General features: G+C 40.9%; 2 protein-coding genes across 2 annotated transcripts; both read left to right on the top strand.

The window, feature by feature from the left end:
- The first annotated feature begins 8137 nt into the window (after window positions 1-8137).
- On the top strand, window positions 8138-8914 carry LOC114881283. Its single transcript, XM_029198024.1, has one exon. It carries the CDS (start codon window positions 8138-8140, stop codon window positions 8912-8914), a length of 777 nt encoding a protein of 258 aa, XP_029053857.1.
- A 3373-nt stretch (window positions 8915-12287) lies between these two features.
- On the top strand, window positions 12288-13429 carry LOC123988306 (trichohyalin-like). The gene is made up of 2 exons (XM_046287770.1): window positions 12288-12758; window positions 12842-13429. The coding sequence occupies exons 1-2, from the start codon at window positions 12288-12290 to the stop codon at window positions 13427-13429; spliced, it is 1059 nt and encodes a 352-aa protein (XP_046143726.1).
- The last annotated feature ends 4598 nt before the right edge of the window (window positions 13430-18027 follow it).

Below are 18027 nucleotides of genomic sequence, written 5' to 3'. Positions count from 1 at the left end.
ATCAATGTTCGAAGGCGGTCTACCGCCTGTTCCTACTCTTGAGTTAGTAATTGTATTAACAATGAACAAATCGTTTTCCCTAACAACCTCCTCCAGTAATAAGCCCTCCCTGCTATCAACTACGCAATTCCAAACCTTGTTCCTCGCGTTAAAATCTCCCATGAAAATCGTTTCTATACCCTGTATTCTATTCCTAAACAAACTAGTCCAATCCTCTTTTAGCCACCTCCCTCCCGGCCTTCTGTATATGAGAATAATGTCCCATATTCCCTGATTAGAGTCCACTGAGATGCCTAGGATTTCCCTTCCCGTACCTTTCCACTTCAAATCATTTCTAACTGTGTATTTTATTCCTTTTTCTATTATAAAGGCTAAACCCCCACCTTGTTTGTCCTCTTTTAAATCCCCTCTAATCACATCAAAACCCGGAATAACAAATCTGTCCTTACTTTTAAGCCAGGTTTCTGTAATACCCATTATATCAAATTTTTTAATTGTTTCCTTAAGTTCACCTAATTTCCCCTTAACACTTCTAGAATTCCAGGTTCCTAAACAGAACTTACCGTTAGCCGTCGTAGTAGCCATTTAGAAGAAATGAAATACCCTTTCTTCTTTCTTTTCTATGACTCTCTATGACTTCCATGTCCTCCTTCTACCCTCCTCTTTAACACCCTCCGAACTTTGCAACAGGTGAGGCAGTAATAAGTCAAAAGCCTACAAAAAAGTAATATTTTAATAAGAGGGATAAAACTCCATTCCTGACAATCTTTCAGTTTTTTGTCATATAAATTCTTACATCTTAAATCTAACCCATCACCCACACAAATCATACAGCGACAATTTTTTTGAATAAAACAGAATGAAAGATCAGTACCTTCGGTATCTCTTACTCCGTTGATAAACAAGCATTCGATCCTATAGACCAGTTTTCTTCTTCTGTTTCTACCTTTATAAAGCAAATGCTTACCCAAAACTACTGCCAACTCTGTTATGGCTTTGCTTTGCGCTAAACGGCCTTTAGAAATAGGTACGTTCCCTAAGGTCTGACCACCAAGAAGTGCCTCTGTTTTAACTTCTTGGGATAACAACCAAACTATCTTATTGACCTTTATAATGAAAATAATAAAGTAGTTACGAAAAATAAAAATAAAAATAAAAATACAAATTACAGTATCAATACATAACAATAGTATGAACAAAAAACAGTCTATGGAAAAATTATATCTTCTATTACGCCTACTGCGCTGTCTTAATTGACGATCCCTTATTATCTTATCCCTAAAGTTACACTCTTTCCACACAGTTTTCACATCATACGACCAAAGCAACCAAATCCATACTTTATTGTCCCAAATACTCATCGTTATACGCGGTCGCTTTATTATCACAGACTCTTCCCTCGATTCTTCTCATGAGCTCTTCTAGTCTTCCTTTTCTGTAATCCTCATCCTGTCTTGCTCTTTCCTTTGTCCATCCATAGTCTTGGTGTGCACGAATTGCCATTTCTTCTAATTCTCTATCTTTCGCTTCTTTCGCCTCCTTCTGCTTCTCATATCTTTCTTGTCTTTTTCTCAGCTTCTCCCTCGTTTTTTCAGGGATTGGTACATGCCAATCCGGTCTGTGTTTTGTAACATTCCAGTAGATATACTCCTCCTCTTCTGTCCTCTGGTTTGTAACTTTCCTATCATTTAATAATTTTTCAACTTCCTGCTCATACCCTTTATCCGTTATGAGTCTCATAAGATCTGTAAGGAAATCCTCTTCCCTTTTTTTCTCCAATTGCTCTATCATTTTCTTATGCGCTCGTTGCTCAACGCAGCTGATCTTTTTTATGGCCCTTTCGACTGGTAGACCATTACCAAATTCATACTCAGCCTCCTCTTGATTTCCCTCTTCTTCTTCCGTTTGTAGTACTTCATAAGCATTTGACATCAGTATAGCCGGGCCTTGGGATCCCCTTCCACTGGAGAGTCTGGTCCTTTCTTCTTCCCCTAATCTTCCTCTGCCTCTTCCTCTTCCTCTAGCTTTTTCTTGGGTAGCCGTCATTCTTAGGCTATTCTGCTCCTTTTCCCATCTTCTAACACCTCTCATTCCTACACCCGCCTTTTTCTTTGCTTCTCTCAGCTCTTCTAATTCGTCATTTAATGGAACTTCTTTCAGCTCCCAGAATGCAGTCCTCCTGGTTGGCAAGGATGGAAAATCCCTACTTCCGCCATCTCTCCCAACCGCTTCCTCATCCCAATTTTCACCTATTTATTTAGCCACAATGCTCTTGGCCGTAACGTATGCAACATTTTTATAGGCCATTACCTTGCGAATAGCCCTTTCTCGCTGGTACATCCAACACGTTTTAGAGAGGGACGTATGGTTACCCCCACAATTAATACACACAGCAGATTTTTCACATGCACCTTGTTCCCTTTCCAGACACACTAGGCACTTTTTGAGCGCCCGACAAAACTTCTGTATATGTCCATATGCAAAATACTTATAACACTGCTTAACTTGTTCAACATACGGGTATACCCTCAGGCCCACATGCCCCGCACCAACCTTAATCTCAGTTGGCAGCCGGTCTCCCTTAACAGTTACTAATATAGCGACACCCTCTGTCCATTCACTTATTCCATTATTGTAAACTTTTTCCTTAATCTTTTAAATTCAAATTCTCCTTGTCCAGGCATTACAAAGTCTATCAAGTCCTCGATTGAATCCTCCCACTCTGATATTACACCTTTCCTGCATTTCTTCCTGTCCGGAAGAAAGGCCTCGAACATCGCTCCCTCTTGATCCGCCATTTTGAGGATTGAATTGGCTGCCGCCATGTCACTAAAAGTAAGCTCCGCTTTATTATAGCCTACCATTCTCAAACCACGTAGAAAGCGCGACCTCGTGCCCATTATTTTATAAATTTTTATTATGTTATTTCTTTTGAATTTGCTTGAATTTTCTTTTTTAAGCACCATCGTGATCATATACTCGCGACTCTTCAGCTCCTCTAGGTATAACTGTTTGTTCTCACCTCGTCTTCTGAATTTGTCTTGTCTAGCTCCTTCCTCTGTCGTTTCCTTTAGATCCTTATCGTCCTTACTATTTTCTTTTAACTCGGCGGAACCACTCGTAACCCCTTCTTGCTGCGTGTGGGTGTTCTTTTCTCTTTCGACTAAAGGAGAAGAAATAATTGTAGGTTCCTCCCCATTTTTTCTTTCCCTCCTATCTCTCTTATTACCTTCTGGTACTATAATGGCTCCTTCTTCCGCAACTCTCTTCCTAGCTTTTCTATTTTCCTCCGTCGCGTCTTTCTCGTCCAACGGTATCCGTGAAGAATGAGACGTAGCTTCTTCTTCACCATTCCCCTTCTTTAAATCAGGGGTACCAATCCCTTTTGGTGCTGCCCTCTCTGGGCTAGTCACTATTCCCGTGGCCTTTTCTATTGGCTTTACCTTTCCTTCATCCTCACTATTTCCTCCCAAGATATATATTCTCTCGGGGTTGGCACTTTCTAACGGTTCCCTGTTTTTTTTAAGTGGTTCGAAAAACTCCCTAGCCTCGACATCTTCCTCTAGGTATTCTGCTTCAAAATCTTCCGATCCACACTTGTTTTCGACATACGTTTCCTTACTTTTTACCAGTCTTTCACCTTCGCTTTTGCTTCTTTCCTTTATTCTTCCAGTCCTCTTCTTCTTCCCTTTCTTTGGGACAACATTACCTCCCTGCGACAACGGATTGTCGCAGGGAGTTACCACACTCTCACTCTCTTCTATTTTTCTAGAGCCTGCTTTTCTGGAAGGCAAACCCCAGTAAAGAACAACTCACCAAAGAACTACCCCCCTAACAATATTTTATTTGGAACACTAAACCCCAGGAGAAAACTATGAAAAAACTCCCTAAAGATCCACTACTTGTTAACACGTCCGTCCCTTACGGTTGCCACCGTGGAACTCCAGAAAACATTTGTAATTGTAGCGATTGTATCAGAAGTTGGTAGCACTTCTGATGTACATGTATACTGCATTTCACGAGAGACCATACTTAACTTGCGCAGCTCCCTAGGTGAGATTCCCCTCTATAGCTTGCTTCTTAATTTGCGATCGTATAAATAGTGGACAGAAATATATTACGTACGATAATTGATAAGGGATGATGATATGGTAAAGATACATGATATAATGAAATTCCTATTATTTTTCAAAGAAAAAATTATATGTTTAATTTTGCGCCGCCTCCGAAAAGGTTGAAATATATTTAGTATCCTATTTAACGATTAAGTAGATTATATTAATAGCTGTGGAATACAGATATAAATGAAATAGAAATTATTTTATACTTTTTAGTGCATTTCGAAGTCGGATTTTTTTTTTGTTAAAAATTATTTTATTTCACACTTTTTAGTGGAACGAGCAGTATTCGAAGTTTACTTGCAGGGACAACTTTGAAAAGTCGCGATCGGTATATTCCTTGGAGGGTAACCCTAAAGAATAGGCTTTTATTATAATAACAATAGTTATCAACATTAAGAAGTTACATAAATTTTGGGAAATGGAATCATCGTGGAATGATCTACGAAATGTGAAAACTTTCATCGCAATCGGTGCATTCCTTGAACCAGAACGTATTTTGCAATAATGAAAATCGTTCGAAATAAAAAAATGCGAAATGTTTTTATAACGGAACCAATCGGAAGACATATCCTACAAGACGCAAAAGATTTCATTCCGATTGGTCCATCCGTCTCGGAGTAATCAGCGAACGTACATTTAGAAAAAAAAGTCGTTAGGAATAAAAAAATGCAAAATATTTTTTCTACGGGACCAATGGGGAGTTGTACTGTACAAGATGCAAAAAGTTTCATTCCGATTGGTCCATCCGTCTCAGAATAATCGGTGAACATACACCGCACGTACATGAAATAGTACGTTTTTTGGAAAAAACCGTTCGGAATGAAAAAATATAGAATGTTTTTTTAACGGAACCAATCAGGAGACATACTTTAGAAGATCCAGAAGGTTTCGTTCCAATTGGTCCATCCGTCTCGGAATAATCGGCAAACAAAGGCAGAAAAAATAACAATAGTTTTTCACGAATATCTCGAAAACTAAAGGTTTCCGTTAATTATGCATAATGAAAAAGATGTTCAGAATCATGCCCCCGACAATATATTAAAGGATCATTGAAGTCATTCTATGTTGAGATTAGAAACTTCCCGTTTTTTTTGCAATAAAAACCGTTCGGAATAAAAAAATGCGAAATGTTTTTATAACGGGACCAATCGGAAGACATATCCTACAAGACGCAAAAGATTTCATTCCGATTAGTCCATCCATCTCGGAGTAATCGGTGAACAAAGCCAGGAAAAAAAAAGATATACTGATCGAATTGAGTATCCTCCTCCTTTTCGAAGTCGGACAAAAAGCACCAGGAGGGGACGAAATTCCAAATGAAGTCTGGAAATACGGAGGGGAGGAAGTAGCGGAATGGGTACGGGAGATATGCGACCTTGATGCCAACAGTCTACAAGATATTCGCGGCAGTCCTAACGAAGAGATTAGCGGAGGAGGTCAAACACAAAGGGTTGATACCACCAAATCAGATAGGTTTCAGAAAAGGCATGGGCACCATGGATAATACTGTTGCGCCGGGGAGTGGAGCTCGCACTTTCCATAGTCAAATAAATAAACAGGAAGCAAACTAGACTGTCTATATTTCAAATACACAGGAATTTTAAGCAATAGGTCTGTACAGGTTGGCTTCCCGATACATTCTGATATTCAAAAGACGCGCGGTCTCTTAAGACCTCAAGCATCCGGTATCGTGTTTCCGCTCGAAACAAGGGATAGCTTCTCCTCATGATTCGTCGACAGCTTCGGACGGGGCAGTCGATGACTCTTTCGATACATCAAGAAGCGGTCGATGCGTCGAAAGAGCGGGAACTTCTCGCCGTCGCAACAATATATATGACTTGAACTACATGGTAAACAGGCAGTTAAGGAAGGCAAATGGGAAGGTGGTCGCCTGCTTTATTGACCTGAAAGCAGCCTTTGACTCGGTAGACAGAGACGTGCTGCTGAAAACGCTAAGGGAAAGAGGAGTTACTGATATCTCAGTCGGTAAAAATGATAAAAGGAGAAACCAAGAGCAAGGTGAGGACAAACGAAGGGCTGACGGAACCGTTCTGAACAGCGAGAAGCCTGAGACAGGGATGCCCACTGAGCTCGATACTGTATAATCTATTAACGGCGAACATGAAAGCGGAGGTACGGAAAGGAGGGATAGGAGAAATCAAATTAGGGGAAAGGAAAATATACACCCTGGCGTATGCTGACGACGTGGCACTACTGGCGGAGAAAGAAGAGGACATGGTGGTGATGATAAGGAAACTAGAAGGGTATCTAGACAAAAAGAAGCTGGAGCTAAACAGGGAAAAGTCAAAGGTGATGAGATATAGGAAAGGCGGAGGGAGATGGAGAAAGAGGGATTGGCTGTGGAAGGGAAAGAAAATAGAGAAGGTGAACACCATCAGGAGAAATGGAGGAAGTGAAATGCATATAAAGGACAGGATGGGAAAGGCAGGAGTAGCGATGAGACAAATATGGGGGGTCGGGAAAAGAAGATTTGGAAAGGACTGGAAGAGGAGGATTTGGTTGTGGGACAGACTGGTCTGGCATATGATGCGGAAGTGTGGGGGTGGAAGGAATGGAGAGAAATAGAAGGTCTGCAGGAGAGATACCTGAGATGGACGATAGGAGTGGACTGGTGCACCCTGGGGTACATGGTGAGGGAGGAGCTGCAAAGGTTGAAGATGAGGGTTAAAGCGGGAAGGCTGGCTTGGGGATATGAAAGAAAGATGTGGGACGGGGGAGGAGGGGAGCTAGCAAGGGAATGCTGGGAGGAAATGATTAAAGGAGAGCAAAGAGGCGTGGAAAGAAACAAGTGGAAGGACGAAAGGGAAAAATTCTTCGCCGAAAAGGACATAGGACTTGAAACACGGGAAAGAAAAAGAAGGGAGGGGGAAATGTGTTTTGAGGAAATGGAAGAGGCAGACATACAGCAGCAGGAGAGAGAGAGATGGGAAAAGATAAAAACATCCAGCTACAATAAGTGGTACAAGATGATCAAGAAGCCCGGAGTGCCGAAATATCTAGAAAAAGGATGGAAGGAAGCGAGATGGAGACGAATCGTAAAATTTAGGCTGGGGAACGAAATAAACAAGGCCAGATATTGGGAGAGTGAAGAGAAAAGGAAGTGCAGAAAATGCGGATGGGAAGAGGAAACATGGGAGCATGTATGGGAAAGGTGCAGCTCAAGCGAAGAGCGAAAAGAAGGGTGACAGAAAAAAGTCCAGGAGCTTCTAGGAGAAGAAGGTGTAGGGGAAGTGCAGGCCCTCCAAACTCCCGTATTTCATGCTGTAACGAAAATTAGTTTCGCATAGAACATCCAGGCGGCGCTGGTGTCGATACAAGCACATATAAATGATATCGGTGAGGTACACACACACAAGAACATGGTCCCTATATACGTGTGCATGGTCTTACTTATTCAAAACGGGTCTGGTTCATTTTGTCGAAAACCATCTTGTCGACAATCACTTTGTCGACACGATCATTTTGTCGACATGATCATTTCGTCGACACGATCATTTCGTCGACAATCACTTCGTCGGCGATCATTTTGTCGACACGATCATTTCGTCGACAATCACTTCGTCGACAATCATTTTGTCGACACATTGGTAGTAATAGCTTTACGTACTCCTCCTCTTTTAGGTACTATCAAGTGCATGACTTCCTACACCTAGGTCCATACAGTACAGCATTAAGTTTTTAAGACAAGTAGAACCACGACCGCCCACATCGCATGTCGGAAGTTGAAGGCACGAGTAGCAGCCTGACTCAAATTCCTGTGGAAATATTATCTTCAATTAGAGGGAAAAAAAATTAATCTAACTGGGTACTTGCTTACTGAAGAACGACACCGGAACTCCAGATTCTACTGGATTTATGAAAAACGCCCAAAATGTTCAGGAAGAGCTGTAACCACACTTGTAGGTGATCAGAATTTTTTGATCAAACATGATTGTGACAAGCACAACCATGCCCCGGTTGTCACCAGAGCACCAGTTTTGAAAGCTTGCGCCAAGATGAAAGAGTTGGGTCACCTAACTAATGAAAAGCCTGCCCAAGTTATACAAAATATAAAAGCTACAACCTCACAGGAGGTTCTCTCTTGTCTCTCAAGCAACAATGCTTTGCGGCAACAAGTGAAACGGGCTCGCCGGATGCAGGCACCAGCAGAGCCATCTTCAGTTGACTTCTGTGTTCCAGAGGAACTAACTTTAACTTTAAGTGGTCAACTATTTCTGCGCGACATTCGAATCGAAGGCAACGGAATATTAATGTTCTGTACATTGGACAACCTCAAGCATTTGGCAGGTGCCAAATATTGGCTAATGGACGGCACGTTCAATACAGTGCCTTTGCTTTTTAAGCAACTGTACACAATCCACACTTCTGTTGGTGGATCAGAGAATAGTGTATCTGTGCCTCTACTTTACGCGTTAATGACAAATAAGAGTGAAGAGCTTTACAGTCGTTTGTTTCAGGAGCTGAATGACTGGGCTGATGAGAATAAAATCCCACTCCGTCCAGACTTCATTTTAACCGATTTTGAAAAGTCCAGCATAAACGCTATCGGGTTTGAATTTCCAGGTGCGCAAAGCAAAGGATGTTATTTCCATTTAGGGCAATGCATCTATCGTAATGTGTGTGCCAACGGTATGCAAACTAGGTACGGTACCAATGAAAGGTTTAATCTTGAAATTCGCCAAATTGCTGCACTTGCTTTTCTTAACGCTGCCAAAATTCCTGCAGCTTTTGAAGAACTTTATGGCCAATTTCAGATGAGGCCAAGCTGGTGACAAGATATTTCAATGAAAACTTTGTAAACGGCAGACAGCGTATCCGGAACAGTACACCAACTGGAGAGCGGTATCCACCATTATTTCCACCTGAAATGTGGTCGGTTTTTGAAAATGTACACCTGGGTTTTCCCCAGGACACAGAACAATGTTGAAGCCTGGCACAGGCGCCTTGAAACGTTGATAGGTCGAGCTCATGTGAGCATTTTCACTATCATTAGAGAGATCATTAAAGAGCAACATGAAGTTGAGGTCAAAATTGAAAGGTCTACTAGAGGTGAACCACTACAGACACCTAAAAGAAAATATCAAATCCAAGAACGTCGACTTAGCACTATTATTGAAAATCAAGAGTCCATATCAACTGAAGACCTTCTTAGAGGAATTGCTCACAATATTTCTTTTTAATTTAAAAATATGAAAACTAAGAAAAGTATAAAAACCAAAAACCAAAAAAACTATAAAACAAAAAACCAAAAAAAAAAAAAAAATTTTAAACCTAACCCTAACCTAACCAAAAACCACAAAAATAATAAAACAAAAACCAAATGTCTTATGTGTTGTCTTGTCTTGTCCTATGTGTTTGCCCTGCATGCACCCCGGTCCTCGCCCGGCAGGGTGGGATACGCCAGTTACGTTAGGCTAAGTGGTGTGATCAATTTCTACAAATGTCAGATATTTAGGTTTTCTGAACCAATTAACCATGTTGACCAATTAAACGTCGACAAAATGATCGTACCGACAAACTGATCGTGTCGACAAAATGATTGTCGACAAAGTGATCGTGTCGACAAAATGATTTTCAACAAAGTGATGGTCGACAAAATGATTTTCGACAAAGTGATCGGCTCCCATTCAAAACTTTGAAAAATAAAAATAATGAAAGGGGAAAAATGACAACAATATATGTATACTCAAGAAAATATATTAAATTTTTACAAAAATATAATAAATATATATATTGTAACGTGGTGTCACGTGCCCCCCCCCCCCCGTTACAATCGCTGCGCTTCTATTACCTCCCACTCCAATCTTAAAACCCAACAATAACACCTTCCTCACCTAATCTCTTTTCCCACCCGCCGGTAACGGGCCGATGGAGGCGACGGAGAAGACCCCAACAGGCAGCCAAAGGAGCTTCGAGGCCGGCGACAGCACCATCACCCCTCCCCAGAAAGGGAGCAACCCGGAGAACAGACCGAGGTACACCATCCCAGTAAAGACAGCCAAAAGTAACTGAGGGAGCCATCTGTCGCCGAGTCTGAAGAACCCAGCCCGCAGCCGTCATCACCGAAGTTCCATCCGCCCCATCGATCCCGATTACCGGCAGATCGATAATCGATCATTCCTAGTCCCGGAAGAGGTCCCAATTCCACCCCATCCCCTCAGCAGCGACGACGAGCCATTACTTAGCCTTGAGCATTATAGAGAGCGTTATAGAGATTTTGATAGAGCGATTCTGAAGCGATTTACATAGAGATTTATAAAGAGACCGCGAATAGTCCTGAGTTTGAGTGTGTATGAGGCGTTTTGGTGAGTCCCTTCTATTATTCAAAATTGTATATTCTGAGTTCCGGCAACGACTACCTTCTCCGTCAGTGCGTTATACTCCGCGATCTCGTCGTACCATCCCTTTTACGATCCCCTTTTAAGATTCCCCTTTTTTCACAATTATCCTCCTACGCGTAACGTAAAAGAACTTCCTATGAACCCTTCTTAACCCTGAGACTCCCTTCCTCAACAATCCTCCTCGCGTACTCCCCCGCGAAGTATTGTACGGACGTCCAGGAAGTGCCACGAAACCCGTCCCCTCTATTGACCTCTATCGTTCCCCTATTCCTTCGCCACGAAACTTGGCTGGCACCCAACGTAATCGAAGAAACATTGTACTGAAGATTTTGTATTGAATAAAGTATAGAGTGAATCCCTTCAAGGGTCACAATATATATCAATAATAATATACAATTAATCACAGTCATACATACAATAAAATACACTCTGCACGTAGATTATACTTAATATATTAATACCATGTTAATGGTTTTATATACTGTATATGTAAACTGAATACTTACAATCTTTTTCTTCTTCTTCTTCTTCTTCTTTTCATTTGCATCCAGGTGTCTTGTTGCTCTATTTTAATAGAGGCAGCCTCTGACATGCAATATTTACTACAGCCTCTGTAATAAATATTTTCATTAACAATTATTTATATATGCTATAAAAAGTATATAAGAGTTATTACCGAATAAGTTCAGTGTTAGAACTGCTGATGTTGTTAATCTTTTCCTCATGAAGTATTTTTCTTTAAAGCAGCTGCTACAGATCACCCGGAATTTTAGTTTTCAGGTGAAAGCACCGATTTTGGGTTGTCACATACTTCCACCCACTGCGCCACCCTCTTCTTATCCTTTATCTCTTGGCGGAAGAATAACATCCTGCTGTTTTCGTTAATACACCCTTTGATGCTGCATATTTTCTTCCTCCTGCTTTAAAGATACATTTTAATAATTAAAATTAAATATACAGGATTGCCTCGTAATAAGCAACACGCTCGGGTCTGGCCTGTTGCTTATTACGGATCAGGTAGGCTATTCGGCTCGACTTTGTTCTCGAAACGGGACGATAGAGAACACGAAAAACGAGTGAGAGATCCGAAGTAGCGGCAAATCATAAATTGATCGCCCGAGCAAGGATGTTATTTTTTGAACAAGGATAGAATATAGCATGCTCTCTCATTCTCGCACTATTTCGCTTATTTCAAGGCAAATATGCTAGACTGAGAAAGCATTATATATATTCCATCCTTCTTCTACTAACCGATGTCACTGCTCAGTCGAGCGTGACTATTTATTACCCACAACATCGGCTTTTCGCTTTCACGGACCTCTCACTCATTTCTCGGACCTCTCACTTTGCGGGCGACATTAAACGAAAAGGTGGGGATAGAGATTTGCTTATTTCGAGCCAGAAAACTGTTGCTTATTACGGATCAATACTGTATTACTAAAACAGCAATGTAAACAGTTAATGCTTTCAATAACAATTTTAAAAAATTCTGTACTTACTTAATTTCTATCTTCTCCTCCTATTGCTCCATCTCATCAGCAGAAGTTATTGAAAAACCTAAAAGCCAAAAAAAATATTTTAAAAAATATCTTTTTAAATAATAATAATAGTAGTAGTAATAATAATAGTAATAATTATAATAATGGAATTCATGAACCTGGAAATTCTGTCACCCACTGTGCGCATATTTCTTCAGTCTCTTTAAATTTTGAAACAATTGAAAAACGCGGCGACAAATTTCGCGGGAACATGACGTCACGATATCTTTAGTTGTGTATGTCGCAATCAGTGATACAAGGTATGCATGCAGAGAAGCGACATCAGCGCCACCTGGATTTTCTGCGCCGAGTTAAAATTTGCATCAAATTCACAAGAGTGGAGCTTGGTGGGCCTGGGGGAAGCGAGGATAAAAGAGGTAGAGGAATCCAGAACGAGAGAGAAAAGGGGAGAAGAAGAAGGCGGGAGTAAAGAGGCAGAAGAGAGAGGCGTCGACAATACCGACGTAGCGCACACGACATACGGACGAGGCAAGGCGAAAGCAGCCGCTGGTGGCACCACCCGTAAGCCAAAAAGCAGCTGGCACCACTGGAAAAGCACGTGGCAATGGAATACTCTGTCGCGCAACAGGTGCACGGCAAAGCAAGGGAAACAGGCAAAACAAGAGCAAGTCAAGACTCAGAAGCAATTCAGAAAGACAAAAGAAAACGTGGAGGAGAGCGAAAGAAAGACAAAACGCGGGTACAGAATAGGAGAGCGAAGGAAAGAAGTGAAAAGGGTGAGTGAAATTGTCAAGGAAGAAAGGAGAAGCAGAAAATACAGAGCAAATGGAGAGAGGAAGTCCTGAAAGAATTGAAAAAGATAGGAGAAAATGTAGAGGAAATAAAGAAAGAACTGAAACGAGGAAGAGCAGGAAGGGAGACTGAAGAGCAGATTAAAGAAGAGAGAAAAGGCCCGGGTAAAGAAAAAGGGCCAGAAGAAGAAGAACCGGAAAATGGGGGAAAAGAGAAGAAGAGGGAGAACGGATATAACGAATGGAATCAAGGGAAAGACAACCGAAACAAAGAAAAGGCAGAAGAAAGACTAGAAGAGCGATATAAGGCAAAAGGAGAAAAGAGTGAAGAGCGAGAAGAAGCAGAGGAGCTGGAGATGGAAGAGGGGGAGATGAAGACAAAAAGGAGGAAAAATAAGGAGGAGGAAAAAGGCGGAAACGAAGGAAGTGAAGGCGCGGGCAAAAAGGAGGATGAAGAGGAGAACTGGAGGGAGAGATGGGAGAGAAAAATAGAAAATGAGAGAAGGGAGAGGAGAAAAAGGAGCTTCGTATGGAAAGGGGTAGGAGGCAACAACGCAGAAGAAAGATCCAGGAGGAGAAAAATTATACTGCAGATGGAGCTGGGCAAAAAGGCAGAGATAAGAAAGCTAACCGAACTGGCAGGGGACGGGGGGTGAAAGCTTATCCTGATGGAGTTAAAAGATGAAGAAGACAGGGACACGATACTCTGGAAGAAGGACGAGATATGGGAGAGATGGAGAGTAACAATAGAGGAAGATTTTTCGTGTGAGGAAAGAAAGATGAAATGGAGGATTAAAGAGGAAGCAAGAGAAGAAAAAAGTAAAGGGAAAAAAATGGAATTTACTAATAGGAGGTTCTGAGTTGACGGAACAGAATGGAAATGGGAAGAAAAGGAAGGAAAATGGAAGAGCGTACCAAGGAAATAAAAGAGAAAAGATAGCAACGGAAGAAGGAAGAAGGCAATGGGAGTACAAGAAAGGAAGGGACTAGAAAGGAAGAGTAACACAGAGGAAGCTACGGAAGAAGCCGGGCCACATGACAGTGGGGAAAAGCACCAGGCACAAGACATGGTTGGCAAGGTGAAGTGCATTAAGTGCAGCAGTGCTGTGATTGAATCTGGGTGCTAGCCAGTGAACACAAGAGACAGTTAGCTGAGGAATATACTTTGTTTCTTAGCGTAAAGCTATTTTAATTTTCGCTGGAACTATCCTGACAAGGATATGCAGGAAGGTTGTGGAAAAAGATGGTTTGATAAAGAAGCGAAATAAATCACTCAATAATAACACAAGTCACTTTATTAACTCCGCTTCCGCGGTTGAATTCTCGATAGACGTGTAAATTCCCCGCGACACGTTGAAGGCGAAGCGAATACTGTCGTTATTCGTTGAGCGTTAGATTAAGGGGATAGACACGGGTAATAGTAGCGCGTTGACATTACCGGCAAAAATGGGTATAAACAGGGGTTTACGGGATTCGACTATTCGTCCTTATATGAGAAGATTTGGGGCTGGGTGAGGGCTTATTCGAAAGAGGAAGGTCCAGTGCAGTACGGTCAACTCATGTTTCAGTGGAATTATGTTGATGTTTAGTAATATAAGCGTCCAAAGTAGAGGAAAAAATCGACAAAACGCACTCGTGGAATCGAAGCATTTTTCGGCCACTAAAAGAGTGCTGTGATTGAAATCATGAGTTGACCGTACTGCATTGGACCTTCCTCTTTCGAAGAAGCCCTCACCCAGCCCCAAATTTTTTCATATAAGGACGAATACTCGAATCCCGTAAAAGCATTCCTACAGACACCATTTCCGCCATTTTGTGGATAATACAGAGCAAGTCACGTGACAAATTCAGTTCAGCTAGTAGTTATAAGGTGGCATCTAACTAAGAAGGCTGTCGATTTGGAATCATAGCCAAAATCAGGCGTTAGCTTGGTTACGTCACTCGACTGTGTCAGCGAAGGCAAGCGAAAAAGGCAACAACGCCCAAACGCTGAGTAAGACGCATTAGAGTCATGCTGTCCTTCTCTCATTCTGAATGTTGAGATCGTCCCTTTTCGCTAAGTTTCGACTGACGACGCCCGCCTGGATTTTTCACCGCGCCCCATAACAAACCTCGTTCAAAGAGGAGGTATAACAAGAGAAGAATATACCTCCTCTTTGCAATAATTCTGCAAATATTTACATAACTTGTATATGACATATTTATTTATTTAAATTATTTGCATTCACTCAGAATATTGACTAACACTCCTTTGTATTTTTTATTAGTTTCGAAAAACAAAGTTGCTATAGGTTTCTGGAAATACAAGCGTCACGCAATTGGGACGAGTTATATGTTTTTGGTAAGAGATAGGAAAAAGCTATTGATGTAAAAGTTGAATGACTTATGAAAAACATGAGATATCTCACGAAATATTAGTTTTGCAAACATTGTACTATTAGATATAGGTGATAGGTAATAATGAGAGGGGATAGTAGCGAGGGAAGAGATGGAGAGAAGGAGCCGAGGCCCCTTAATTTATTAGTTCTAATACTACTTTTTTAGCGGGACAATTCTATCATTTAGGTTGAAAGAAGGATAACATGATCACCCTACATCTCGCTCTAACCACGCGCCAATGTTTCGCTTTCGTTCTTCAGGCGGATCGTCGCGATGCCTCTGGCGAGATGAGCGTTTGAATGTGTTTGTAAAAATACTTGAGGCGCTGTTGCCTTCCTAGATCGTGTTGTGCGCACGCTAGCTAAGAATTGAATCTTTCAAGTTCGTAACAGACCACGCAAGTGGCTCCACCAGGCCCAACGAGAAAATTGCTGTAATACCGACGTCGCCGAGCCCGAAGAACACAGTCCGCAGCCGTCATCGCCGAGTTTCCATCCGCTCCATCGATCGCCGCTGCTGCGACAACGAGCCGGCAATTAGCCTTAGGCACTGATAGCGAATAGAGAGTTTTGAGAAAACGATTTTAAGATTTGGAAAGAGTGAAAGCGAGCGATTTCGTAAAAGTCTGTGGAGCGTGTGGAGAAAGTGGACGGCGTGCAGGAGAGTCATAGGGAGTGGAATGTGTGTGGAGAAATCAGGCGTGGTGGTAAGCCCCTTTTCGTATTAAAATTGTGAATATTGAGTTTAAGGCGATAACGGCACCTTCTTGTCCGCGCATTACACATCCGCATCCGGTATTACGCGCGTTTAAGATAACCCTTTCCCTACCCTTACAGTTCCCTTCTGCATTTATTCTCCGACGCGTAACGTAACGAACTTGCCAGTGAACCCTTCCTGACCTTTGAGATTCCCCTCCCACGACAATCCTCCTCGCGTACTCCCCCGCGTAGTAATTGTTACGGCAACCCAGGATAAGCCGCGTAACCCGTCCCCTGTAATTTCCCAATTTTCCCTTTCTTTAGTTGCCACCGCGAGTAGCTGGCGCCCAACGAATTGTAATCGCAATATCACGAAATTTGTAATTGCAAAAGGAAGATAAAATATAGAGTGCACCCACGTAAAACGGATCACAATATCAATGAATTCAGAAAAAAATGATTCTTTTTTGTCATAATGTAAATTATTGTATCTCTTAAAATAATGTAACAATAAATTTTTTTGTTATAAACAAAGCACTTTTTACAAAATCTGTGATCACCTTTTGTTTTACCTCAAGAAACCATGAATCTTTTCCTTAAGAAGTTTTCTTATATCTGTGATAGTTTTCGAGATACCATTTTTTTGCTGACACTTCAAGGGGTAATTTTACCCCCTAAACTTGCGATTGGGCCGCTATAAAAAAATAGATGTCTCTTATTTTCACCTGCTTATTATATCCACTGAGTTTTATTGAAATTGGAGACGGACAGTTCGGTATGGTTCCTTGTAAGTGATTTGTATATCCCGAATCGACAAAAAATGTTATATAGTTCTCACTTACAGTCTCTTGGTCCTCGTAGTTATCAACAATTTCGGTTGATATTTATACCACATAATGCTTTTTGCCTAAACAACAATTGTGTGCAATTTCAACCCCCTACCCCCTCTGATAAGGGAGATATGAGGGTAAAACCCAAAACCTTTATCATCTTTTTTCTCGGAAACTATTTAAGATATTTGATCACATTAAAGTGCAAATAGTAGGTATTCATTAGCTGTATATCATATTTTTTTTCAAAATTTTTATTCGATGATTAAGGGTTGAAAATTAATAAATAAATTTTTGAAAATGGTTTTTATAAATAATCCCTTGGATGACACCCACCGAAAAAATGAAGAATAATCCTATACTATTTAACTATTATCTGTAAAAATTTCAAGAGTGTCGGATTGATACATCATAGTTAAATAAAAATAAAACCAATGCAACGCCCTTTCATAAGGTAAAGCCGGCCTGAACGTTAGAGGCGCTCAACCTAACCGACCTACAGGGGAATACGTAGCGCCGACCCGCCACGTTTCTCGTACCAGAAACAGCTTTCAGAAAAGTATGAGCTCTTCTTTCCCTAAACTGTGTGTTACTTAACAGTCATTTATTTAAATAATATATTAACAATTTAAATTTTTTAATTAAGTTTTCTGGTTCTAACTTTTAACGTCCGTGTTTTCACGGTGTTTCTCGTTTTAAGTATGTGGGAGCCCTAAAAAGAGCTGATTATGTTGTACGTTACAAATGGCGCCCTTTTATAAATGCAACTAAGGTGTTCCTCGTTTTAAGTATGTGGGAGCCCTGAAAAGGGCTGAGTATTAAGCCCTAAAAAGAGTTGATTGTGTTATGTATTGTCAGGTTGAAGTATATGATTTGAAACAGAAAACTCAAAAACTTTTTTTAAAAAAACACGCTTCTAAATAAGTTTTAATCTTCGTCGCTATTTTCATCAATAACTGGAATAATGTTAGTTTTATCGAATAAGTGAGTTAAAATTTCGGACGGTTTAACTATTCTGGATTTATAACGCACATGGGATAAATAATAAATGATCGTGGCGACGTGGGAGCAACAACCTACCGTTCTGTTACCATTCGGACAATCGCATGCATATTGGTTTATACCCGCGTAACTATTTACGTTTGATTTGTATTCTATGTAACAATTGTAAGTTTTAGCGTTTATATGTCGCGACCGAACTTTCGTTTTTAAAATGTTATTGTTTTACTATAAATATTGTACATTTAACGCGTCATGTTCGTCCATTAATTTCGCAAGATAACACACCGCTTGAGATAATTGGTATGAACCCGTGAATAATATTTTTAAATTATTTTCGTCTAATTT

Source organism: Osmia bicornis, chromosome 11 (assembly GCF_907164935.1).
Source record: "Osmia bicornis bicornis chromosome 11, iOsmBic2.1, whole genome shotgun sequence".
Taxonomy (NCBI): domain Eukaryota; kingdom Metazoa; phylum Arthropoda; class Insecta; order Hymenoptera; family Megachilidae; genus Osmia; species Osmia bicornis.
This window is presented reverse-complemented; position numbering and strand designations above follow the sequence as displayed.